This window comes from Pleurodeles waltl, chromosome 1_1 (assembly GCF_031143425.1).
Source record: "Pleurodeles waltl isolate 20211129_DDA chromosome 1_1, aPleWal1.hap1.20221129, whole genome shotgun sequence".
Lineage (NCBI taxonomy): Eukaryota > Metazoa > Chordata > Amphibia > Caudata > Salamandridae > Pleurodeles > Pleurodeles waltl.
The window spans coordinates 6,440,278-6,466,911 of record NC_090436.1 but is presented as its reverse complement, the minus strand read 5'-3'; the positions used below and the strand labels follow the sequence as shown (position 1 = coordinate 6,466,911).

Sequence of the window (26,634 nt, the reverse complement as noted above, 5' to 3'; positions counted from 1 at the left end):
TGTGGCTGCGGGGGGACAGTTATCTGCAAGAAGCCTTTTCTTTGACATACCCAGCTCCATAGTGGCAACCAAACGTGGATTGGACCCTGCTGTTTGACTCTGCTGACGTCCTTGGGATGTATTAGAAGTGCACTCCTGTGGTGGATTGGGACCCAAAGGACTAAAGCCAGTAGGTAAAATCTTTGACTGCAACAAGCCTGGTTGGAGTATCCAACCCGCACACCATCCGCGTTGGCCTCAAACTGCGCCACTTGACTATCATTGGTGGTTTTGGCACTATTTCTACTTACAACTTTAAAAATGCACATCTGTGGTTCCAAGTATTGGATTTTTACATTTAGTTGTAATTTTGTTTATTAAATGTTAGTCTACGAGGGGGTTAAGTCCGGTTGATTTATTCAGTATGAGGGTTCACCCTTACATGGCTTTTAATTATTCCTTGAGGTGGGGAGTCATATCACAAGAAGTGTTTGATGTTTTACTGGGTGCGTAACACGTTTCCACAAAAGCTACATATGCCAGAAGAAAGTCAGTATTTCCTATCTTGTGTCCAGGCAAAATTTCTGTTATTCCAGCGTAATCCTGCGTAGTTCCCCAAAAAACGCCTGGCAGCAAAATCTTTGAACACGGGAAGAACAATCAGAAGGTTGGCACCTGTCTGCCAAACCGGGGTTTGTTAGGTATTTTTTTGCACAAAATTCTTCCTTATATCCAAAATAGATGCAAGGATGTAATTTGAAATATAGTGCTAAATCTCGGTTTTGCATTTAGCGTAACTTTGTGGAGTTGAGTGGGATAGAGTAGGGTGGCGTAGACTGGAGTGGAGTAGATTGTCGTAAGTAGGGTAGATTGGAGTGGAGTGGTGTAAATCGGGATGAGTGGAGTGGTGTACATTAGAGTAGATTTGGGTAGATTGCAGTTTAGTGAAGTACATTGGAGTGGGGTAGATCGGGGTAGATTGGAGTGGGTAGATTGAAGTACAGTGGAATGGGCTAGATTGGGGCGGAGTGGGCTAGATTGCGGTGAGTGGAGTGGAGTGGAGTACATTAGAGTAGATTTGGGTAGATTGCAGTTGAGTGGGGTAGACTGGAGTGAAGTACATTGGAGTGGGGTAGATCGGGGTAGATTGGAGTGGGTGGATTGAAGTACAGTGGAATGGGCTAGATTGGGGTGGAGTGGGCTAGATTGGGGTAGATTGGAATGGGTGGATTAAGGTACAGTGGAGTGGGCTAGATAGGGGTAGATAGGAGTGGAGTGGGGTGGGGTAGAGTGGGGTGGGGTAGACTGGAGTGGGGTAGATTGCAGTGGAGTGGGGTAGATTGGAATGGGTGGATTAAAGTACAGTGGAATGAGCCACACTGGAGTGGAGTGGGGTATATTGGGGTGAGTGTATAGGAGTATATTAGAGTAGATTTGGGTAGATTGCAGCTGAGCGGGGTAGACTTGAGTGGAGTAAATTGGAGTGGGATAGATCGGGGTAGATTGTAATGGCTGGATTAAGGTATAGTGGAATGAGCTAGATTGGAGTGGAGTGTTGTAGATTGGGGTGAGTGTAGTGGAGTATATTAGAGTAGATTTGGGTAGATTGCAGTTGAGTGGGGTAGACTGGAGTGAAGTAAATTGGAGTGGGGTAGATCGGGGTAGATTGGAGTGGGTGGATTACGGTACAGTGGAATGAGCTAGATTGGGGCGGAGTGGGCTAGATTGGGGTAGATAGGTGTGGAGTGGGGTAGATTGGAGCTGGGTGCGGTAGACTGGAGTAGGGTAGATTGCAGTGGAGCGGGGTAGATTGGAGCTGAGTGAGGTAGAGTGGGGGAAAGTAAACTGGAGTGGGGTAGATTGCAGTGGAGTGGGCTAGTTTGGGATAGATAGAAGTGGAGCGGGGTAGATTGGAGCTGAGTGAGGTAGAGTGGGGTGGGGTAGACTGGAGTGGGTAGATTGAAGTACAGTGGAATGGGCTAGATTGTGGCAGAGTGGGCTAGATTGCGGTGAGTGGAGTGGACTGGAGTGGAGTACATTAGAGTAGATTTGGGTAGATTGCAGTTGAGTGGGGTAGACTGGAGTGAAGTACATTGGAGTGGGGTAGATCGGGGTAGATTGGAGTGGGTGGATTAAGGTACAGTGGAATGGGCTAGATTGGGGTGGAGTGGGCTAGATTGGGGTAGATAGGAGTGGGGTGGGGTAGACTGGAGTGGGGTAGATTGTAGTGGAGTGGGGTAGATTGGAATGGGTGGATTAAAGTACAGTGGAATGAGCTACACTGGAGTGGAGTGGGGTATATTGGGGTGAGTGTAGAGGAGTATATTAGAGTAGATTTGGGTAGATTGCAGTTGAGTGGGGTAGACTGGAGTGAAGTAAATTGGAGTGGGGTAGATCGGGGTAGATTGGAGTGGGTGGATTAAGGTACAGTGGAATGGGCTAGATTGGGGCGGAGTGGGCTAGATTGGGGTAGATAGGAGTGGGGTGCGGTAGACTGGAGTGGGGTAGATTGCAGTGGAGCGGGGTAGATTGGAGCTGAGTGAGGTAGAGTGGGGGAGAGTAAACTGGAGTGGGGTAGATTGCAGTGGAGTGGGCTAGATTGGGATAGATAGAAGTGGAGCGGGGTAGATTGGAGCTGAGTGAGGTAGAGTGGGGTGGGGTAGACTGGAGGGGGGTAGATTGGAGTGGGTAGATTGAAGTACAGCGGAATGGGCTAGATTGGGGCGGAGTGGGCTGTGAGAAGGTAGCCTCTTTCTAGCCTTGTTACCCCCACTTTTGGCCTGTTTGTGAGTGTATGTCAGGGTGTTTGTCACTGTTTTCACTGTCTCACTGGGATCCTGATAGCCAGGCCTCAGTGCTCATAGTGAAAACACTATGTTTTCAGTATGGTTGTTATGTGTCACTGGGATCCTGCTGGTCAGGACCCCAGTGCTCATAGGTTTGTGGCCTATATGTATGTGTCACTGGGACCCTGTCACACAGGGCCCCAGTGCTCATAGGTGTGCATGTATATGTTCCCTGTGTGGTGCCTAACTGTCTCACTGAGGCTCTGCTAACCAGAACCTCAGTGGTTATGCTCTCTCATTACTTTCAAATTGTCACTAACAGGCTAGTGACCAATTTTACCAATTTACATTGGCTTACTGGAACACCCTTATAATTCCCTAGTATATGGTACTGAGGTACCCAGGGTATTGGGGTTCCAGGAGATCCCTATGGGCTGCAGCATTTCTTTTGCCACCCATAGGGAGCTCTGACAATTCTTACACAGGCCTGCCACTGCAGCCTGAGTGAAATAACGTCCACGTTATTTCACAGCCATTTTACACTGCACTTAAGTAACTTATAAGTCACCTATATGTCTAACCTTTACCTGGTAAAGGTTAGGTGCAAAGTTACTTAGTGTGAGGGCACCCTGGCACTAGCCAAGGTGCCCCCACATTGTTCAGAGCCAATTCCCTGAACTTTGTGAGTGCGGGGACACCATTACACACGTGCACTACATATAGGTCACTACCTATATGTAGCTTCACCATGGTAACTCCGAAAATGGCCATGTAATATGTCTATGATCATGGAATTGCCCCCTCTATACCATCCTGGCATAGTTGGCACAATCCCATGATCCCAGTGGTCTGTAGCACAGACCCTGGTACTGCCAAACTGCCCTTCCTGGGGTTTCACTGCAGCTGCTGCTGCTGCCAACCCCTCAGACAGGCAGCTGCCCTCCTGGGGTCCAGCCAGGCCTGGCCCAGGATGGCAGAACAAAGAACTTCCTCTGAGAGAGGGTGTGACACCCTCTCCCTTTGGAAAATGGTGTGAAGGCAGGGGAGGAGTAGCCTCCCACAGCCTCTGGAAATGCTTTGTTGGGCACAGAGGTGCCCAATTCTGCATAAGCCAGTCTACACCGGTTCAGGGACCCCTTAGCCCCTGCTCTGGCGCGAAACTGGACAAAGGAAAGGGGAGTGACCACTCCCCTGACCTGCACCTCCCCTGGGAGGTGTCCAGAGCTCCTCCAGTGTGCTCCAGACCTCTGCCATCTTGGAAACAGAGGTGCTGCTGGCACACTGGACTGCTCTGAGTGGCCAGTGCCACCAGGTGACGTCAGAGACTCCTGCTGATAGGCTCCTTCAGGTGTTAGTAGCCTATCCTCTCTCCTAGGTAGCCAAACCCTCTTTTCTGGCTATTTAGGGTCTCTGTCTCTGGGGAAACTTTAGATAACGAATGCAAGAGCTCATCCGAGTTCCTCTGCATCTCTCTCTTCACCTTCTGATAAGGAAACGACCGCTGACCGCGCTGGAAGCCTGCAAACCTGCAACATAGTAGCAAAGACGACTACTGCAACTCTGTAACGCTGATCCTGCCGCCTTCTCGACTGTTTTCCTGCTTGTGCATGCTGTGGGGGTAGCCTGCCTCCTCTCTGCACCAGAAGCTCCGAAGAAATCTCCCGTGGGTCGATGGAATCATCCCCCTGCAACCGCAGGCACCAAAAAGCTGCATCACCGGTCCCTTGGGTCTCCTCTCAGCATGACGAGCGAGGTCCCTCGAATCCAGCGACTCTGTCCAAGTGACCCCCACAGTCCAGTGACTCTTCAGCCCAAGTTTGGTGGAGGTAAGTCCTTGCCTCACCTCGCTGGGCTGCATTGCTGGGAACCGCGACTTTGCAGCTACTCCGGCCCCTGTGCACTTCCGGCGGAAATCCTTTGTGCACAGCCAAGCCTGGGTCCACGGCACTCTAACCTGCATTGCACGACTTTCTAAGTTGGTCTCCGGCGACGTGGGACTCCTTTGTGCAACTTCGGCGAGCACCGTTTCACGCATCCTCGTAGTGCCTGTTTCTGGCACTTCTCCGGGTGCTACCTGCTTCAGTGAGGGCTCTTTGTCTTGCTCGACGTCCCCTCTCTCTTCAGGTCCAATTTGCGACCTCCTGGTCCCTCCTGGGCCCCAGCAGCGTCCAAAAACGCCAAACGCACGATTTGCGCCTAGCAAGGCTTGTTGGCATTCTTTCAGCGGGAAAACACTTCTGCACGACTCTCCACGGCGAGAGGGATCCGTCCACCAAAGGGGAAGTCTCTAGCCCTTTTCGTTCCTGCAGAAACCTCAGCTTCTTCTGTCCAGTCGAAGCTTCTTTGCACCCGCAGCTGGCATTTCCTGGGCATCTGCCCATCTCCGACTTGCTTGTGACTTTTGGACTTGGTCCCCTTGTTCCACAGGTACCCTAGATTGGAAATCCACAGTTGTTGCATTGCTGGTTTGTGTCTTTCCTGCATTATTCCTCTAACACGACTACTTTGTCCTTAGGGGAACTTTAGTGCACTTTGCACTCACTTTTCAGGGTCTTGGGGAGGGTTATTTTTCTAACTCTCACTATTTTCTAATAGTCCCAGCGACCCTCTACAAGGTCACATAGGTTTGGGGTCCATTCGTGGTTCGCATTCCACTTTTGGAGTATATGGTTTGTGTTGCCCCTATCCCTATGTTTCCCCATTGCATCCTATTGTAACTATACATTGTTTGCACTGTTTTCTAAGACTATACTGCATATTTTTGCTATTGTGTATATATATCTTGTGTATATTTCCTATCCTCTCACTGAGGGTACACTCTAAGATACTTTGGCATATTGTCATAAAAATAAAGTACCTTTATTTTTAGTATAACTGTGTATTGTGTTTTCTTATGATATTGTGCATATGACACTAAGTGGTACTGTAGTAGCTTCACACGTCTCCTAGTTCAGCCTAAGCTGCTCTGCTAAGCTACCATTATCTATCAGCCTAAGCTGCTAGACACCCTATACACTAATAAGGGATAACTGGGCCTGGTGCAAGGTGCAAGTACCCCTTGGTACTCACTACAAGCCAGTCCAGCCTCCTACATGGGCTAGATTGCGGTGAGTGGAGTGGAGTACATTAGAGTAGATTTGGGTAGATTGCAGTTGAGTGGGGTAGACTGGAGTGAAGTACATTGGAGTGGGGTAGATCAGGGTAGATTGGAGTGGGTGGATTGAAGTACAGTGGAATGGGCTAGATTGGAGCTGAGTGAGGTAGAGTGGGGTAGATTGCAGTGGAATGGGGTAGATTGGGGTGGAGTGGGCTAGATTGGGGTAGATAGGAGTGGGATAGATTGGAGCTGAGTGAGGTAGAGTGGGGTGGGGTAAACTGGAGTGGGGTAGATTGCAGTGGAGTGGGGTAGATCGGGGTAGATTGGAGTGGGTGGATTAAGGTACAGTGGAATGGGCTAGATTGGGGCGGAGTGGGCTAGATTGGGGTAGATAGGAGTGGAGTGGGGTAGATTGGAGCTGAGTGAGGTAGAGTGGGGTGGGGTAAACTGGAGTGGGGTAGATTGCAGTGGAGTGGGGTAGATTGAGGAGGCGTGGGCTAGATTGGGGTAGATAGTGGAGTGGGGTAGATTGGAGCTGAGTGAGGTAGAGTGGGGGAGAGTAAACTGGAGTGGGGTAGATTGCAGTGGACTGGGCTAGATTGGGGTAGATAGGAGTGGAGTGGGGTAGATTGGAGCTGAGTGAGGGAGAGTGGGGTGGGGTAGACTGGAGTGGGGTAGATTGCAGTGGAGTGGGGCAGATTGAGGTGGAGTGGGATAGAATGGAGCTGAGTGAGGTAGAGTGGGGTGGGGTAGACTGGAGTGGGGTAGATTGCAGTGGAGCGGGGTAGATTGGAGCTGAGAGTGGGGTGGGGTAGATTGGAGTGGGGTAGATTGCAGTGGAGTGGGATAGAATGGAGCTGAGTGAGGTAGAGTGGGGTGGGGTAGACTGGAGTGGGGTAGATTGCTGTGGAGCAGGGTAGATTGGAGCTGAGTGAGGGAGAGTGGGGTGGGGTAGACTGGAGTGGGGTAGATTGCAGTGGAGTGGGGTAGATTGGAGCTGAGTGAGGTAGAGTGGGGTAGATTGCAGTGGAGTGGGGTAGATTGGGGTGGAGTGGGCTAGATTGGGGTAGATAGGAGTGGGATAGATTGGAGCTGAATGAGGTAGAGTGGGGTGGGGTAAACTGGAGTGGGGTAGATTGCAGTGGAGTGGGGTAGATCGGGGTAGATTGGAGTGGGTGGATTAAGGTACAGTGGAATGGGCTAGATTGGGGTGGAGTGGGCTAGATTGGGGTAGATAGGAGTGGAGTGGGGTAGATTGGAGCTGAGTGAGGTAGAGTGGGGTGGGGTAAACTGGAGTGGGGTAGATTGCAGTGGAGTGGGGTAGATTGAAGAGGTGTGGGCTAGATTGGGGTAGATAGTGGAGTGGGGTAGATTAGAGCTGAGTGAGGTAGAGTGGGGGAGAGTAAACTGGAGTGGGGTAGATTGCAGTGGAGTGGGCTAGATTGGGGTAGATAGGAGTGGAGTGGGGTAGATTGGAGCTGAGTGAGGGAGAGTGGGGTGGGGTAGACTGGAGTGGGGTAGATTGGAGTGGAGCAGATTGCAGTGGAGTGGGATAGAATGGAGCTGAGTGAGGTAGGGTGGGGTGGGGTAGACTGGAGTGGGGTAGATTGCAGTGGAGCGGGGTAGATTGGAGCTGATAGAGGGAGAGTGGGGTGGGGTAGATTGGAGTGGGGTAGATTGCAGTGGAGCAGGGTAGATTGGAGCTGATAGAGGGAGAGTGGGGTGGGGTAGATTGGAGTGGGGTAGATTGCAGTGGAGTGGGGTAGATTGCAGTGGAGTGGGATAGAATGGAGCTGAGTGAGGTAGAGTGGCGTGGGGTAGACTGGAGTGGGGTAGATTGCAGTGGAGTGGGGTAGATTGCAGTGGAGTGGGCTAGATTTGGGTAGATAGGAGTGGAGTGGGGTAGTTTGGAGCTGAGTGAGGTAGAGTGGGGTGGGGTAGACTGGAGTGGGGTAGATTGGAGCTGAGTGAGGTAGAGTGGGGTGGGGTAGACTGGAGTGGGGTAGATTGCAGTGGAGCGGGGTAGATTGGAGCTGATAGAGGGAGAGTGGGGTGGGGTAGATTGGAGTGGGGTAGATTGCAGTGGAGTGGGATAGAATGGAGCTGAGTGAGGTAGAGTGGGGTGGGGTAGACTGGAGTGGGGTAGATTGCAGTGGAGTGGGATAGAATGGAGCTGAGTGAGGTAGAGTGGGGTGGGGTAGACTGGAGTGGGGTAGATTGGAGCTGATAGAGGGAGAGTGGGGTGGGGTAGATTGGAGTGGGGTAGATTGCAGTGGAGTGGGGTAGATTGCAGTGGAGTGGGATAGAATGGAGCTGAGTGAGGTAGAGTGGGGTGGGGTAGACTGGAGTGTGGTAGATTGCTGTGGAGCAGGGTAGATTGGAGCTGAGTGAGGGAGAGTGGGGTGGGGTAGATTGCAGTGGAGTGGGGTAGATTGCACTGGATTGGGGTAGATTGGACACATACTTCGTATGCATAGAGAAGAGGCGCAGCTTACAACCACATGCAGTCCTACTTCTGTGCCATTTGTTTGGTGCTATAAAAAGTAGTGCTGAACTGTAAAACAAATCTATGATCTCCTTTAATAGGCCGTGCCATTTGTTTGATGCTGTAAGAGGAAGCGCCGTATTGCAGAAAAATATATATAAGGCAACAACAAACAAAACTATAGGACGGAAATTAAAACCAACCCTAAGATGTAGCATGGAAATAAAAGTACCTTGAATCGCAGCGCGAGCAGCGGAAGGACACTAAACAAATGAAATCAATCAGTACTTGGTCCATGCTCCGGAGAAATAAAAGGAAGTGACGTGCGCCATGTACTGGCCATTTAGGAGGCAGCTAAAGAGAATGACAATTAATCCAACAAATGGGAAGTAATGGGCGGGCTCCAATCCCTTCACTGTATGTAAGACCCTTGCCGCAACAGTGCATGCACACTGTTAGGCGAGACCTGACCAGGGTGATGACAGGTGTTCGACTGAAGCATCTTATAGAAGAGGAGAATAGGCAATAGGATGCCTGGTCTCATGGAAGGGGAGGCACTGAAGAAGCTGCAAGTCTCCCAGAAGTTTCAAAATGTCTGAAATTGTAATGTACTGGGAAAGAAGCTCAGAGAGATCAAGCAAGGGAAAAAAGAGGAGACCAGTGAGAAAAATATTCAGGAGCGCTCTTTGGCAGGTGTTCCCTACTCGTAAAGATGTGAGTCTCACTACTGGGTCCATGCGATTGGTCAGAAATCTGACCTCTGAGGATGAGTGAAGAGCCGAACCTGCTGAAGAGGAAGAGTGGGGCTTCCAGAGAAAAGAATAGGCTTTGGATTAGTCTGGGTGCCCCTGGCTTTGTGTGCCTCTGGTTTCATGCACCCTTGGTTCCATCTACCCCTGGTCTAGTGTACCCTTGGTTTCGTGTGCCTCTGGTTTCATGCACCCTTGGTTCCATCTACCCCTGGTCTAGTGTACCCTTGGTTTCGTGTGCCTCTGGTTTCATGCACCCTTGGTTCCATCTACCCCTGGTCTAGTGTACCCTTGGTTTCGTGTGCCTCTGGTTTCATGGACCCTTGGTTCCTTCTACCCCTGGTCTAGTGTACCCTTGGATTCGTGTGCCTCTGGTTTCATGCACCCTTGGTTCCATCTACCCCTGGTCTAGTGTACCCTTGGTTTCGTGTGCCTCTGGTTTCATGCACCCTTGGTTCCATCTACCCCTGGTCTAGTGTACCCTTGGTTTCGTGTGCCTCTGGTTTCATGCACCCTTGGTTCCATCTACCCCTGGTCTAGTGTACCCTTGGTTTCGTGTACCTCTGGTTTCATGCACCCTTGGTTCCATCTACCCCTGGTCTTGTGTACCCTTGGTTTCGTGTACCTCTGGTTTCATGCACCCTTGGTTCCATCTACCCCTGGTCTTGTGTACCCTTGGTTTCGTATACCTCTGGTTTCATGCACCCTTGGTTCCATCTACCCCTGGTCTTGTGTACCCTTGGTTTCGTGTACTTCTGATTTCATGCACCCTTGGTTCCATCTACCCCTGGTCTTGTGTACCCTTGGTTTCGTGTACCTCTGATTTCATGTACCCCTAGTTTTATGTACCCCTGGTCTTGTGTACCCTTGGATTCGTGTACCATTGGTTTCATGCACCCTTGGTTCCATCTACCCCTGGTCTAGTGTACCCTTGGATTCGTGTGCCTCTGGTTTCATGCACCCTTGGTTCCATCTACCCCTGGTCTTGTGTACCCTTGGTTTCGTGTGCCTCTGGTTTCATGCACCCTTGGTTCCATCTACCCCTGGTCTTGTGTACCCTTGGTTTCGTGTACCTCTGGTTTCATGCACCCTTGGTTCCATCTACCCCTGGTCTAGTGTACCCTAGGTTTCGGGTACCTCTGGTTTCATGCACCCTTGGTTCCATCTACCCCTGGTCTAGTGTACCCTTGGTTTCGTGTGCCTCTGTTTTCATGCACCCTTGGTTCCATCTACCCCTGGTCTAGTGTACCCTTGGTTTCGTGTACCTCTGGTTTCATGCACCCTTGGTTCCATCTACCCCTGGTCTTGTGTACCCTTGGTTTCGTGTGCCTCTGGTTTCATGCACCCTTGATTCCATCTACCCCTGGTCTTGTGTACCCTTGAATTCGTGTGCCCCTGATTTCATGTACCCCTAGTTTTATGTAACCTTTATGATCAATGTCAAGGGTCTAGTTACCTGCACGATCACTCCTTAGTAACGAACAGTCCAGCCACCTCATAGCTACTCGTCTATTCCTTGGGCAGGATCAAGGAAGCCACGCTGGACCTGGTGAGCCAAGGGGTGTACGTGAAGATTTGTGAAGAAAGACAGACGTGTGCTGACCAGGGAAGATTCTTTTAAGGAACCCAAGGATATTTAAGGTAGTACCTGGTGGTAGGTTTATTCCAAGGTGAACCCTGAGCTTTAAGCAAGAGACCAGGTGCAGTGACGTAAATTTAGGAAAACTGAATTAAGCGAGGTTGAACCTCAAGTTCCTTGAAGGCAGTTTTCTGGCAGTCAAGAGGACCCAGTGAGGATGAAACTGGGGTCAGTGAAGGCAGCTCACTGGCAACCTAGAGGACCCAGCGAGGATGAACCTTGAGTCTTGGAAGGCTGATCACAGGCAGCCAAGAGGCCCTACCGAAGCTGAACCTTGGTTCATGAAGGTGGGTCACTGGCAGCCAGGAGGACCCAGCGAGGATGAACCTTGAGTCTTGGAAGTCTGATCACAAGCAGCCAGGAGGACCCAGCGAGGATGAACCTTGGGTCCATGAAGATGGTTCACTGGCAGCCAGGAGGACCCAGCAAGGGTAAACCTTGAGTCTTGGAAGGCTGATCACAGGCAGCCAAGGGGCCCTACCGAAGCTGAACCTTGGGTCCATGAAGGTGGGTCACTGGCAGCCAGGAGGACCCACAAGGATGAACCTTGAGTCTTGGAAGTCTGATCACAAGCACCCAGGAGGACCCAGTGAGGATGAACCTTGGGTCCATGAAGGTGGGTCACTGGCAGCCAGGAGGACCCACAAGGATGAACCTTGAGTCTTGGAAGTCTGATCACAGGCAGCCAGGAGGACCCAGTGAGGATGAACCTTGGGTCCATGAAGGTGGGTCACTGGCAGCCAGGAGGACCCACAAGGATGAACCTTGAGTCTTGGAAGTCTGTTCACAAGCAGCCAAGAGGACCCAGCGAAGCTGAACCTTGGGTCCATGAAGGTGGGTCACTGGCAGCCAGGAGGACCCACAAGGATGAACCTTGAGTCTTGGAAGTCTGATCACAGGCAGCCAAGATGATCCACAGAGATAGACCCCATCATCAAGACAAATGAGTAATAATCTTACTGATGTGTCCAGAAGCTGCAGAGAACCGAAGAGGATCCCTAATAAACCTCCATCTACGGTCCATCAGTGACTCCTCTGTCACAGCTGGACTGCGCTACGTAGTGATGACTGGATGGGGGCGTGGTACCTACACACCACCAGGACTCCTTTGAGTGAAGGAATCACCTTCATCACCTTCATCGCTGGACTGTGTGCCACATGCCCTCATCAGTGAATGAGAAACTACTGAGCCTCCGCGTTTCTAAAGTGCTCTTCCCCAGGAGTTAAGACCTCGTGACGGGGCATGATCAGGCCTAGGTGCAACAAAGCAGATGATGAGATTTATGCTCTAATCCTGTCCGCTTGCATTTATTTGGTTTCTGTTTTATTTCAGTTTTAATGAACATGGAATGGTAATCACCCCACAAATGCAGTAGTCAGACTCATCCTCGACCTCCCACGCAGAACTCCCCTCACACTACACCTCCGGGAGCTCCAGTGGCTCCCAACACAGAAACCCACTTGTTTCAAACTCCTCACACACACAATCAAGGCCCTTAATAACTTGGGCCCCACATACCTGAACAGCTGCATCTCCTTCCCCCAACCACTCCGACACCTCTGCAGGGCTCCTACTCGCATGCATACACAAAACAAGATCAGGAGGACCAAGCGTGGGGCGGCTCCCTCTCCACATCAGAGCCCCTTCCTCCGTTCATGAATTCTGCAAGAAGCGGAACACCTGGTGTTTCAATGAACCAACCTACCCTACGCACTGCTAGGCGCACACACCCACTCAGACGCCTCCGCAGGGCTCCTACTCGCCCACTTAGCATGCATAACAAAACCAGATCAGGAGGACCAAGCATGGGGCGGCCTCCCTCTCCACATCAGAGCCCCTTCTCCTGTTCATGAATTCTGCAAGAAGCTGAATACCTGGCTTTTCAATTAACCATCCTACCATAGGTTGGGCTAGACGTACACACCCACTCAGACGCCTCCGCAGGGCTCCTACTCGCACACATAGCACGAATACACAAAACCAGATCAGGAGGACCAAGCGTGGGGCGGCCTCCCTCTCCACATCAGAGCCCCTTCCTCCGTTCATGAATTCTGCAAGAAGCGGAACACCTGGTGTTTCAATGAACCAACCTACCCTACGCACTGCTAGGTGCACACACCCACTGAGACACCTCTGTAGGGCTCCTACTCGCACACTTAGCATGCATAACAAAACCAGATCAGGAGGACAGGTGTTCTCGTACATCACTCCTAAAGCGTGGGGCGGCCTCTCTCTCCACATCAGAGCCCCTTCCTCCGTTCATGAATTCTGCAATAAGCTGAATACCTGGCTTTTCAATTAACCATCCTACCATAGGTTGGGCTAGACGTACACACCCACTCAGACGCCTCCGCAGGGCTCCTACTCGCACACATAGCACGCATACACAAAACCAGATCAGAAGGACAGGCGAACTCGTACTTCGCTCCTAAAGCGTGGGGCGGCCTCTCTCTCCACATCAGAGCCCCCTCCTCTGTTCATGAATTCTGCAAGAAGCGGAAGACCTGGCGTTTCAATGAACCAACCTATCGTAGATTGGCAAGATGCACACACCCACTCAGCGCCAGGATACGCTTGTGTGATAGTGCGCTTCACAAATACACATAACATTATGTAACATGTATACACATGTTATGACCTATAGATCCACACATCTGTACACATAACTTCCACACGTGTCACATGAAAGAACCACATTAGATTTATTTTTCTCAGGGTAACTAAAAACTAATATTTCTAAAATCTTTCTCTTCCCCCATCTGTCGAAGTGTACATTTAATGAAACAGGCACCTTAAGGCAGGATTTCTTTTTCCTGTTTTTTAAAGCATGAATCTATGGTTCAGCATAGCAGAGGTCCATGACTGCAAGCTACTGGTTAGAACTAACGGGGACTTTTTGCGAAGTCCTGCTGAGGAGTGAATTGTATTGTAAAAATATGAAAAGATCTCCGGGCACAGCATCATAACTAGGGCTCAGCGGAGGAGCGTCGTCCCCCGCCAGCAGCAGCAGCTGCAAAACTTGACAAATAAAACGATAATAAACCATGTTTATTATAGTTTTATTTTTCAAGGGGCGAGCCATGGGGGATGACAGGCTGGGAGGGAGAGTAGTGTTTACTCCCCTCAGGGCACAGGTGTGTTTGGCTGGTGGTCTGAGGACGGCCTAACCCACATGCGCACTGAGCTCTCTCCAATCCGAGCTGCGTTGCCGGGCTGGAGACAGCAGGCCCAGGCTCCCAGTCTGCCTGGGGGCTCGGAGCCAGCGCTCAGGCCAATCCTAACGCTGCTCTCATGCTGCTAGCAGCATTAGGATTGGCTGGAGGGCGGGCTTGGAGCCTGTGCCTGCAGTGAGTGGCCCCAGAAGAGCAGGGTACGACAGGTACGTTTGTTTTTTTAATTTCTATTTTTCTTGGGTTTTTGTTTTGTGCTCCCACCTTGCTTCGGCAGCAGCCGCCCCTGCTAGGGCCCCCTGTTTTATGGTATTTTTCTTTTTTTACATTCTGTGTGTATTTATCCATATTTATTCTGTGGTTTGCGAATAAGTGAAGTCACAGATGGTACATTTTCACATTTATTTAGCTGATAAACATGCACTCATACTTTGATGCCTGTTATGTTTTAGCAAATTCAGCAGCCAAATTTAGCAAAACTCTACACCCACGAGTAAAAATTAGCAACTTACTACAAATATATACAAATATATTATAATATATGCCTGTATTTAAAAATATCTTAACCTTTTTTTTTAACTCCCCATGCTGTCTCTCTGCTCATCTGTTGTCTTGGAATTCACAACAGACTCCATGGAAAGTCACTCATTAATTTTCAGTATTTTTCTGCTTTTAATAATAAATACAGACAGGAATCACATTGTTTTCTGTCTATTTATCTGCAAAAAATCAAAAAAACGGAAAACTGGGAGCCCTACTCATAGTGTACATCCATTCGAGCAGATCTTCTTGCAGCTACAAATTCCTCCCTGTTTGGCCTTGATTTTTGAGACAGGATGGTATTAACAGAGTCCAAACAAAAGTAGCGGTTGGGTAAGAGAGCAACAAAGTTTTGAGTCAAAAACACTGCTCTGCCTTATTGTGCTCAGTTGCCCTCATTCTAGAAGTAATGATCGTTAAATAGAAGTCCAGATAGACAGCTGTGCTGCGTGTCCTCTCTTGACTAATCGTGTGCTTTGCTTTCATCTCCTCCCAGACTCATCAAGCCCACTGACATCCTTCCTCCTGAGACCGGCCACGAAGTGGCGAAGGAGCTGGGGATTCCTTACTACGAGACCAGCGTGGTCGCCCAGTTTGGCATCAAGGATGTTTTTGACAATGCGATTCGAGCTGCACTGATCGCCAGGCGCCACCTGCAGTTCTGGAAGTCCCACCTGAAGAAGGTGCAGCGCCCTCTGCTGCAGGCTCCGTTCCTGCCTCCGAAACCTCCCCCTCCGATCATCCATGTCCCAGACCCTCCGCCGAGCGATGGAAGGGGTCCGGCCATGCTGTTCTGCACCCCACTCTGCTCCGATGTTATGTTTCTCCTTCAAAGCGGGCAGAGAGTATTCGCTCATAAAGTTTACCTGGCCACGTCCTGCTCAAAGTTCTATGATCTTTTCACCCTGGACCTGAGCATCTGTGGGACCACGAACGAGCAGGCCACGGAGGACGGATCCTCAGGTTCCAGCTCAAGCTCCAGTGACAAGGGAGCACATCAGGGGAGCCAGGGCCCTATCAGGGAACGGAGAGGGGCCAAGGAGCCTGCCGTCAGGACTAAAAGCTTAGACATTGACAAGGATTTCTTGGGGGACCACAGTCTGCAGGAGGTACCACAGGCCTCCCTAAGGACTTCCAGAAGCGACGATGCCTTGAGACAGGGGGGGCACCAGTTCCGATGGAGGAAAAACCCCCTAGGCTGGGACGTGGAGCCAGGGGTGCTGGGCAGGAAATTGTCCAGCTGGGGACGGGGGTTTGTCAGCATGCAGTTGCAGTTGGTGGAGGACCCGGTTACCCAGCGGGAGAAACTAATGACCGTTGTTTACATGGACTGCACCATCCAGGCGAGCCCGTTCCGGGCTGTTCTGGAGTACTTGTACACTGGTCGTCTGGACCAGGGAAGGGCAGACCTGATGCAGATTGCAACTATCGCAGAGGTCCTGGAAGTCTTCGATCTCAGAATGATGGTGGAGAACGTGCTGAACAAGGAGAGCTTCATGAACCAGGAGATCACCAAAGCCTTCCACGTGCGGCGAGCCAACCGCATCAAAGAGTGCCTCAGCAAAGGGGTCTTTTCAGGTAATGTGAGAACAGAGGTTGGTCATGTGTTTGTGGGATCCGGGCTGTAGCGTTGCATGGATATGGACCATGGCTGAATGTGTTTCAAGATGCTTTCCCTGGTGTAACCAGAGCACCCAATAGAGGGTGCAGAGCTGGGTTTAGTAAGGGGAATGGCTTCAGCAAGTAGTCTTGGGCACCAGTCCAGTGACAACTAGTCTTGGCCGCTACCCTAGTGACACAGTCTTGGCCACCAGCAACCAGTCTTGGCCACCACCCCAGTGACAACCAGTCTTGGCCACCACCACACTGACAATCAGTCTTGGCCACCACCCCAGTGACAACCAGTCTTGGCCACCAGCAACCAGTCTTGACCACCAGCCCAGTGACAACCAGTCTTGTCCACCACCCCAGCAACAAATAGTCTTGGCCACCAGCAATCGGTCTTGCCCACCAACCCAGTGACAACCATTCTTGGCCACCACCCCAGCGACAACCAATCTTGGGCCACCACCCCAGTGCCAACCAGTCTTGTCAACCACCCCAGCGACAACTAGTCTTGGCCACCAGCAATCGGTCTTGCCCACCACCCCAGTGACAACCATTCTTGGCCACCACCCCAGCGACAACCAATCTTGGCCACCACCCCAGTGACAACCAGTCTTGGCTACCAGCAATCGGTCTTTGCCACCACCCCAGTGACAACCAGTATTGGCCACCACCCTAGGGACAGAAGATTCACATAGCCACAGAGTGCCCTAGGGTGATATCTGAGTTGTCATTTACTAATGGCTTCATTAAAGCACATTAAGATTTGTCCTTTGACACATTCTCAAACCTTGCTGAGTATGAAGTGTTGAAGAAAACAAATGTAGCTTCATAGCAGTCTCACTCAGCCCCAGTGGAGAAAGTCTGCATATGATCCCTGTTGAAAAGTTAGCAAGTTTGATGCCCCAGGCTCCAATGCATTGTCCGGCTCATTCTGTATATAGAGATGCATTAAGGACAAACTATTGTAGAGTGACAGGAGGGGATTCATGTGGTGTCAGATGGGTAGATTTCCTTTCAGTGGCTTCTACAGGTTGTTTGTCACACCACTACATATGGAGATATGTGCATAGTATAGAAACCACAAGGCAGTCGAAGGATGTGACAACGGCAGATCCTTGTTACAAGAGAGACCGTGCAAGGCCAGGTCCTGGTATATTGAGTTACATTCAGGCAACTGGCCAACGTGCAACCGTTCCATTATTCATCCTAATCCAGGAGGGTCATCTTCGTGACAAAAAAGAAATAAAGCATTTCTGCCAGGTCAGACTGCTCTCTGTAGAACTTTGACCAATTCAGGACTATGCTGAAGACCTGCAGAGGTGGGAGACAGTGAATCAGGCTTGAGAGGTATTATGGATGGAAAGAGTTATGGGTGTTATGGATGGACCAGAATGTGGGGAGTGGAAGTGTTCGTCATTGGATCAGAGTTTGCACCCAGGTTCACTGTAGATGCCGCCATTGCCACAGTGGCGAGGCCGGACAAGCAGGGAATCCTGGATTCACTTCTAATCCCTCCTGTCACTTCAGAGAAATGACAATAGAATCTCCGCCCATAAGGAACTGATATTCAGAACTATTGTTAATTCAGCGTAGAATTTATTTGACTTGCATGTATAAAGAGCGCACATGAGGTGCTACATTGATTTCACGTTCTCTAACATTCTCCCACCCTGTTTCTCAGTACTTTTTTAGCTCCTAGTTCTTTTTACTAACTTCTGGCCCTTTTGATTCCTTTTTTCATGTTGCTAAAACATATTTTCTTGGTCACCCTTCTCTATTCCCCTGCTGTCATGCACTCTTGTGTTTCCTTCTATGCTGTGGTCAGACGTGGTGTTCCGAGTGGACGACGGCTTGGTACCAGCCCATAAGCCTCTGCTCATCGCGAGCTGTGACTGGATGGTCGCCTTGTTCCGTGGCTACTTCAGGGAAAGCTTCACTGAGGAGGTAAGTGGAGACCCCTCAGAGAGTGTTTTGGAATTGTTTGAATCATAACCAGTTAGCAAACCCTGAGGGAACTTACGGGAAGACCGTACCCTAGTGATGGGCACATCCTGTCCTGGCAGCGGGGACCACACGGTCTGCAAGATTCAGAGCCCTACGTACAGGCACTTGTAGAACTACACCTTGCTTTTTAGGTCCTCCTTCAGCCCGTAAGTTGTAGGTCTGCCGAGATCTCCAGGCCCCAGACATCCCAGTGTGCCAGCCTCACCCACACAATCTCAGCTATTCTCTGCTGCCTGTCCCTGCCAGGGGTGCAGTTTCAGCTTCACCCCACATGCCAGTGTCTGGAAGAACAGCAGGCCAAGCATGACCCAAGTTCTCTCCTTGTAGTGAGTCATCAAGCTTAGCTCAATACAATTAGTTCTGACTTGGCTCTGTCTTATGTCTGCTAATCTTCATACTGTAGATACCTCTGTCTTAAATCATTAGGCCTACTGTGCTCACCTTCTCTCGCTCTCTTGCATTTTCTCTATCCTGAGAAGACTTTTTAGCTCCCCTTTTGTCTCATGCCGTTTCTCTATCCTGAGAGGACCTTTTAGTTCTCTTTCTCCATCTCATGCCTTTTCTCTATCCTGAGAGGACCTTTTAGTTCTCTTTCTCCATCTCATGCCTTTTCTCCGTCCTGATAGGACTCTTTAGTTCTCTATCTCTCTGTCATTCCGTTTGTCTGTTCTGAGGGGACCTTTTAGTTCTCTTTCTCTCTCTCTCATGTGTTTTCTCTATCCAGAGAGGACCTTTAAGTTATCTTCCTCTCTCTCTCATGCCTTTTCTCTGTCCTGAGAGGCCATAATTAGTTCTGTTTCTCTCTTTAATGCGTTTTCTCTGTCTAATAGAAATAGGCCGATCTGCCCCTAAACGGAGGTAGAAATGGCCTAAAATAAATTTCCTCCCCCCCCAAGAGAGCGTCTCTTGCCTAAGGGGTCGCTCCCCTTGCGTGAAATAATGGCACAAAAACAATTCCCTCTGGGCAAATTAGCCTAGGAAAAATAGGCTGAACTCCCCTCAGTGGGGGCAGAAATTGCCTAAAGATAATTTTACCCGCAGGGGAGCGACCCTTGCCTAAGGGGTCGCTCCCATTGTAAATGTAAAAAAAAAAAAAAAATCCCTGGTGTCTAGTGGGCATTTCTGCTGCCTGCAGAAATGCTGAGAGAGACATCAAAGGAAAGGCCTTTCCTTTGATGCCTCTCTCGCCCCCTCCATGTGATCGGAGGAGAAATTCTAAAGCATTTCTATTCCGTTCCCGCCCTGGAAGCTTCGAGCAAGGTGGGGGCGACCTCTGATGAGGTCAGCGCGCGATTGTGCGCTGACATCGTCAGACGCCACAGGAGGGTCAAGGGGGGGTGGGGTTGGAAGGGGAAGCGATTCCCCTTCATCCCTGCCCTAGGGGCGTGTGCAAGGCTCACTAGTGCTCCCTCCATGAGCCAGTCCAAGGACGTAACGGTTAAGTCCTTGGCTGCAAAGGGGTTAAGGTCAGTCTAAGCATTGTAGTTTGTAGTGGAAGGGAACCCTTGCAGTACAAACCTAAGCTAGACTCACGCACCCACCCTTGCACTATGGTGCAAAGGTGTGTGCGTGGCGCACAGCTGCCTGGTTGTGCGCCGGCACTATGGACACGGGAGGGTAGTGCCGTATCTCTGTGAATATTGTGCTCTCCTGCACTCTCCGTCTCACGTAGCACAGCATTTGCGGCTGCTGCCCTGTGTTTACGATTATTTGGTAACTAGACCCGTATGTGCCAGACCGATTGTTGGGAAATCTGAAGCTCCCACCCCTCCTCCCCCCAATCTTGCCAACCAAGCTGCACCCCTGGTAGCCTGTATGTTGGAAATAGCCCTTTTTGCAGGGTTATCCCCAAACTTTTCGCCTTCTTCCTCCTATTTTTTTTAGGTCTGTTTTTGCTGGTTTATAGTCTCTGCGCACTTTACTACTGCTAATCAGTGCTAAAGTGCAAGTGCTCCCTGTGTAAATTGTACTGTGGATTGGTTTATCCATGATTGGAATATTTGATTTACTAGTAAGTCCCTAGTAAAGTGCACTGGAGGTGCCCAGGGCCTGTAAATCAAATGCTACTAGTGGGCCTGCAGTACTGATTGTGCCACCCACATGAGTAGCCCTGTAAACATGGCTCAGACCTGCCACTGCAGTGTCTGTGTGTGCAGTTTTAAACTGCCAATTCGACTTGGCAAGTGTACCAACTTTCCAGGCCTAAACCTTCCCCTTTACTACACGTAAGGCACCCCCTTTACTACACGTAGGCCCATGGGCAGGGTGCAGTGTATGTTTACGGTAGGACATGTACTACTGTGTTTTATATGTCCTAGCAGTGAAATACTGACAAATTCGGTTTTCACTCTGCAAGGCCTATCTCGCTCATAGGTTAACATGGGGGCTGCTTTTAAATATTCTTAAAGTGCAGATTCCCTTTGAGAGCAGATAAAAATGTGGAGTTTAGGGTCTCTGAACTCACAATTTAAAAATACATCTTTTAGTGAAGTTGGTTTTTGGATTGTGAGTTTAAAAATTCAACTTTTAGAACGTGGGCATTTTCTTGCCTAAACCATTCTGTGACTCTGCCTTTTGGTGGATTCCCTGTCTGGGTCAGTTTGATAGTTGGGCTGTTTGCACCTTTCTCTAGACAGTGACACAAAGGGAGCTGGGGTGTAGCCTGCATTTCCTGATGAGCCATCTGTGCTGGAGGGGAGGGGAGGAGTGGTCACTCACACCTGAAAGGGCTGTGTCTGCCCTCACACAATGCCGTTTCCAACCCCCTGGTGTGCATCTGGGGCCTGGCCTGGACAAGGAAGGATCTTGCAAACACTTGAGACTTTGCTTTGAAGTTTGCCAACTTCAAAGGCAGAACTGGGTATAAGAAGAAGCCCCAAAACCCCAGACTTTTAGAATCTTTCTGGAGTCAAGAGGAACCTCTGCCCAGGAGAAGAGCTGAAGGAGGAGTACTGCGCCTTTGCTGTGTTGCTTTGCTGGACTGGCCTGTAGTTGCTGCTTCTGATGGATACAACTACCTGTGGATTCCTCACCTCATGAATACTCCCATGGCGCCAGCATTCAACGGAAATCTTCTTACTAGTCTCTGCACGTCGACGAGGACGTCACTGTCTCGCACGCGACGCCGTCTGACGTCATACAGGCAATAAGAGGTCCTCGACGACGTGCGGACGTCAGTTCCCTTTTTTCCGTGCATTCGAAACGGTTATCTTCGAGGGAGCAACTGTTACTCTTGCGGTTACAGTGTATATCTTGCTGCGTACTTCTTCTCTGTGGAAATAATGTCGCAGAGAAAGTCTGGATTTAAGCCTTGTCGTGAGTGTGGAGGCAAGATGTCGGTGACGGATCCTCATTCCGATTGCCTTTGGTGTTTGAGCTCCGACCACGACGTCTCGACTTGTGATTCGTGTCAGCACATGAATCCGAAGGCCATTAAAGAACGCGAGGCGAAGCTGTTTATGGCCAAGTCAAAGGAGAAGCATCACAAGGAAAAGTCTTCTCCAAGACATCGGCGTCATCGAGACTCCCGGCGCCGTAGAGAATCTCGGCGTCATTCAAGGGAGGCTCGTTCCAGGTCTCCGGATCGGCGCCGGAGGACATGGGAGGTCAGCCCCACGGTGACGCCGCATCCTTCGACGCCGTTGCTCTCTCCGACGTCTCCAACTTCGCCTGGACAGGCGTTGGTGATTGAGGTATTGGAGCCTCAGGTGTTTTCTCCGGCGCAGACGCCGAGGCCGGCGTCGGGGTCGCCTCCGAGTCAGGCACCCCAGTATCCGGCTTTTCCCACCCCTGGAGCCGATAGTTCCGCATTCTTGAATGCGATGTATGCCATCTTCCAACAGATGGCTCCAGGGGGTGCTCCGGCTGGGCCTTTGGCCTTTTCTTTGGGTGATCCTGCGCCTCTTCGGCCGGCACCCTTTATGCCCTTTCTCCCGTTTGGGAACGTGGGCTCGGCGCCAGTGTCGGCGCCGGTGGCCGCTCCGATGGCTTCGGAGGGATTGGCCCCAGGGATTTCCATCCCGTCGACGTCGAGATTTCGGCCTGTGACTCCGGTGGGTCCATCCGTTTCATCTGCTCTTCAGTCGGCGCCGAAGTTACCTGTGGCGCCGGATGCGGCGTCGGTGGCTTCGGAAGATCGGCGCCGATCTCCGACTTCGGCGGAGGTGTTGTCGACTCCGCGGATTGAGCAACGACTGCATTCAAGGAGGCGTGCTCTCCGGGTACTAGAGGAGCAGGAGTACCAACGAGCCCTAGAGGAAGGAGAGCTAGAGGACTCGGGTGATGGGCTGCGTGGACTGGAGTCGGCCAGTGGGCTGGACACTTCCCCTGAGTGGGACCTTTCGTCCCCGGGGGAATATACCGAGGAAGCTGCTTCCTTTCATACAGTGGTACGGAAGGCAGCTAGTTTTTTGGACCTGCCTTTGCCGGTGGTGGAGGCGAAACAAAACCTTTTGACAGAGGTGTTGCATCCGGCCTCAGCCGCGGCGGAGCCTCTATTACCTTTTAATGACGCTCTGCTGGATCCGGTTTTAGAGGTGTGGAAGAAGCCGGCATCTTCCCCAGCAGTTCACAGAGCCGTGGCCAGGAGGTATCGGACGGCTCCAACTGATCCTGGTTTCCTATCTAGGCACCCTACGCCGGAGAGCTTGGTTGTGCAGGCCTCCTGTTCGTCCAAATCAGCGCCTGGTTCTTTCCCGACGGTGCCTGGGGACAGAGACTCAAAAAAGCTAGAGGCGCAGTCGAAGAAGATTTTTTCGTCCTGCAGTCTGGCGTTAAAAGCCACTAATGCGACCTGTATCCTGGGGAGGTATATTCATGCTCTGATGGATGACATCTCCTCTTCGTTTACAGAGCTTCCCCAGGGTCTTTTGGATCTTGTCTCTGATGCCCAGGCTGCTGCGACCCAAATTATCCAGACGGGACTGGATACCACCGACTCGGTAGCCAGAGCAATGGGCACAACTGTGGTGGAAAGGAGACAGGCCTGGCTACGTAACTCGGGCTTTTCGGCAGATGTACAGTCCACATTGTTGGATCTCCCGTTTGATGGGGACAAACTGTTTGGGGCTAAGGCTGATTCGGCCTTGGAGCGTTTTAAGGAGAGCAGGGCCACGGCTAAGTCGTTGGGACTCCAAGCTCCTTCTTCCACGGCCTCTTCCAGATTCTTCAGGAGGTTTCGTGGATTTGGGCGTGGCTCTTCCTCCTCTTCCTTTCGGGGAAGATATCAGCAACCTGCCTCTTCCCACCCCTATAGATCTTTTAGGGGGAGGGGTAGGGTCCGCACCAGGGGAGCCTCTCAGCAGCACTCTGCCTCTTCCTCATCCTCTGGCGGGGTGCAGCAGGGGAAGCAGCCTTAGGCTTCCACCATTTCCCACTCACTCCTCTCCTGTAGGGGGAAGATTACAGCATTTTCTCACCAAATGGGAGACTGTTACGTCGGACACTTGGGTTCTCAGTGTTGTGGGAAAAGGCTACACCCTTCCCTTTCGGGAGTTTCCGCCCCTCATCCCGCCCCGCCCTTCGTATTGTTCACAAGAACACCTCCTGTTGCTAGAACAGGAGGTAGAAGTCCTCCTTTTAAAGGGCGCGTGGAGTTGGTCCCGGAGCAGGAAAGGGGTCAAGGAGTTTACTCAAGGTATTTCCTGATTCCCAAGAAGGATGGTCGTTTGAGACCAATTCTGGACCTGAGGATCTTGAATTGGTTCCTCAAGCAGGAAAAGTTCAAGATGCTGACCCTAGCACAGGTGCTTTTGGCGTTGAACATGGAAGACTGGATGGTGTCTGTCGACTTGCAGGATGCTTACTTTCATATCCCGATACTCAAGTCGCACAGGAAGTATCTCCGGTTTGTAGTGGGATCGCAACACTACCAGTTTGCGGTCCTTCCGTTTGGTCTTACTTCAGCACCTCGAGTCTTCACGAAGGTGATGTCGGTGGTTGCGGCAGAGCTCAGAAGGAAGGGGATAGCAGTATTCCCTTACTTGGACGATTGGTTGATCAAAGCCAAGTCCCCGGAGCTTGTGTTGCGTCATCTGCAGTCAACAACCCAGTTGTTGTTCGACCTGGGCTTTTCGGTGAACGAGCCCAAATCTCACCTGGAGCCCTCTCAGCGCCTCCTGTTCATAGGGGCAGTACTGGATACGACATTGGGTCGGGCCTTTCCTCCGCCTCAGCGGATTCAAGATATTCAGGATTTGGTTCCAATGTTTCGAAATGGAGCGGTAGTTCCAGTCCTCAAGGTCCTTCGTCTGCTCGGTCTTTTTGCCTCCTGCATTCTGTTGGTCACGCATGCTCGCTGGCACATGAGGGCTCTTCAGTGGTGCCTCCGAAGGCAGTGGTCTCAACACAGAGGGGATCTAGAGGGTACTGTCAAGATCTCCAGAGATGCTGCTGTGGATTTGAAGTGGTGGATTGCAAGCAACAATCTTTCACAAGGAAAACCGTTCCAGCAGTCGCCACCAGTGGCCACAGTCATAACGGATGCTTCCACTCTAGGGTGGGGAGCTCATCTGGGGGATCTGGAGATCAAAGGTCTTTGGTCTCCAGAGGAACAGATTTTTCACATCAATCTGTTAGAGTTACGGGCTGTACGTCTGGCTCTCAAGGCCTTCCTCCCTTCCCTTCGTGGTCAGTCGGTACAGGTCCTAACGGACAATACTACCACGATGTGGTACATAAACAAGCAGGGAGGAGTGGGGTCGTACCTTCTCTGCAGAGAAGCTCTTCGACTATGGTCCTGGGCAAAGGACCATCGGATTTGCTTGATAGCAAACCATCTGGCCGGAGTCTTGAACGTGCGTGCGGACAGTCTCAGTCGCCACTTCTCGGCAGACCACGAGTGGCGTCTCCATCCAGATCAAGTCCGTTTAATCTTCCAGAAGTGGGGGTTTCCTCAGGTAGATCTGTTCGCCACTCGAGAGAACGCGCATTGTCCGTTGTTCTGCAGCCTTCAGTATCCGATGCAGGAAGCGTTGGGGGACGCGTTTCAAATGACCTGGTGCGGCCAGTTGCTTTACGCGTTTCCTCCCATACCCTTGATTCCTCGAGTATTGAGGAAGATTCGCCAAGACCGGGCTCTAGTAATCGTAATAGCTCCGGATTGGCCAAGGAGGGTGTGGTACTCCGACCTTCTCCAACTCTCAACGTGCCCGCCGCTCCGTCTCCCTTTCAGGGCAGACCTCCTCTCGCAGTCGCAGGGGCAGGTTCTACACCCCAACCTCCAGAGTCTGCACCTACATGCCTGGAGATTGAACGGGGCAACCTGAGTTCCTTCTCTCTCCCGCCTGAGGTAGTGGATGTTATATTAGCGGCCAGGCGACACTCCACTAAATCTATCTACGCTATTAGGTGGTCTAAATTTGTTGCGTGGTGTGGAGAGAGGCAGATTGATCCTTTACAAGCTCATCTATCGGACGTTTTGTCTTTTGCTCTATCTCTGGCGCAGAAAGGTTGTGCAGTGGCTACCATTAAAGGTTATTTATCGGCCTTGTCAGCCTTCATATGTCTTCCAGACCAACCATCTTTATTTAAATCCCCTATTGTTATCAGATTCTTGAAAGGTCTTCTAAATCAATATCCTCCAAAGCCATTCGTTATGCCGCAATGGGATTTGTCCTTAGTCCTGACTTTCCTTATGGGGTCCCCTTTTGAACCTATGCATTCTTGCCCCTTGAGGTATTTGTTTTTAAAAAAAAGTCTTCCTGATAGCTATAACATCAGCAAGGAGAGTGAGTGAGTTGCAGGCCTTATCAGTAAAACCCCCTTATACAACTTTTTATGGGGATAAGGTGGTGTTGAGGACCAAGGCTGCTTTCCTCCCGAAGGTTGTTTCACCCTTCCATTTGGCTCAGGCAATTACTTTGTCCACGTTCTATCCTCCGCCTCATCCTTCCAAAGAGGAAGAAAGACTGCACCGTCTGGATCCAAAGAGAGCGTTGAGCTTCTTTATCGATAGAACAAAGGATTTCAGGCTGGAGGATCAGCTGTTTATTGGATACGTGGGCAAGAGGAGAGGAAAGGCAGTCCACAAGAGAACACTATCCAGGTGGGTTGTTCTTTGCATTAAAATATGTTACTCTTTGGCAAAGAAGGATCCTCCTGAGGGCATTAGAGCTCATTCCACCAGAGCTAAGTCGGCCACTTCGGCCTTATCCAGAGGTGTTCCTGTGGTCGACATCTGCAAGGCCGCAACTTGGTCGTCCCTTCACACTTTTGCAAAACATTACTGTTTAGATTCTGAGGTTAGAAGGGACGGCCATTTTGCACGGTCAGTGCTGCAGGATTTCTTGGTTTGACCATTTAGGCACCCACCGCCGGGCGTGGTACTGCTTTGGGACTCTATTCATGAGGTGAGGAATCCACAGGTAGTTGTATCCATCAGAAGAACGAGTTACTTACCTTCGGTAACGACTTTTCTGGTGGATACGTTAGCTACCTGTGGATTCCTCACGGTCCCACCCGCCTCCCCGTTGCCTTTATGGTCTTGCCAAGTAATCCTTGAGTGCGCTCCTCTTGATCTTTGAGGGTGCAATAGATGTATATATATAATATATTTATATATATATGGGTATATGTGT

At 50.8% G+C, this 26,634-nt stretch overlaps 1 protein-coding gene across 1 annotated transcript in view; it reads left to right on the top strand.

Annotated features, from left to right (window-relative positions):
• The window catches only part of LOC138250271 (rho-related BTB domain-containing protein 2-like), a 384,850-nt gene that overhangs the window by 219,265 nt on the left and 138,951 nt on the right, over positions 1-26,634 (top strand). Inside the window, exons 5-6 of the mRNA XM_069205010.1 lie at positions 14,943-16,024; positions 17,880-17,998. Of these exons, the coding sequence (XP_069061111.1) occupies positions 14,943-16,024; positions 17,880-17,998 (1,201 nt within the window). The remainder of the gene's footprint in view (positions 1-14,942; positions 16,025-17,879; positions 17,999-26,634) is intronic.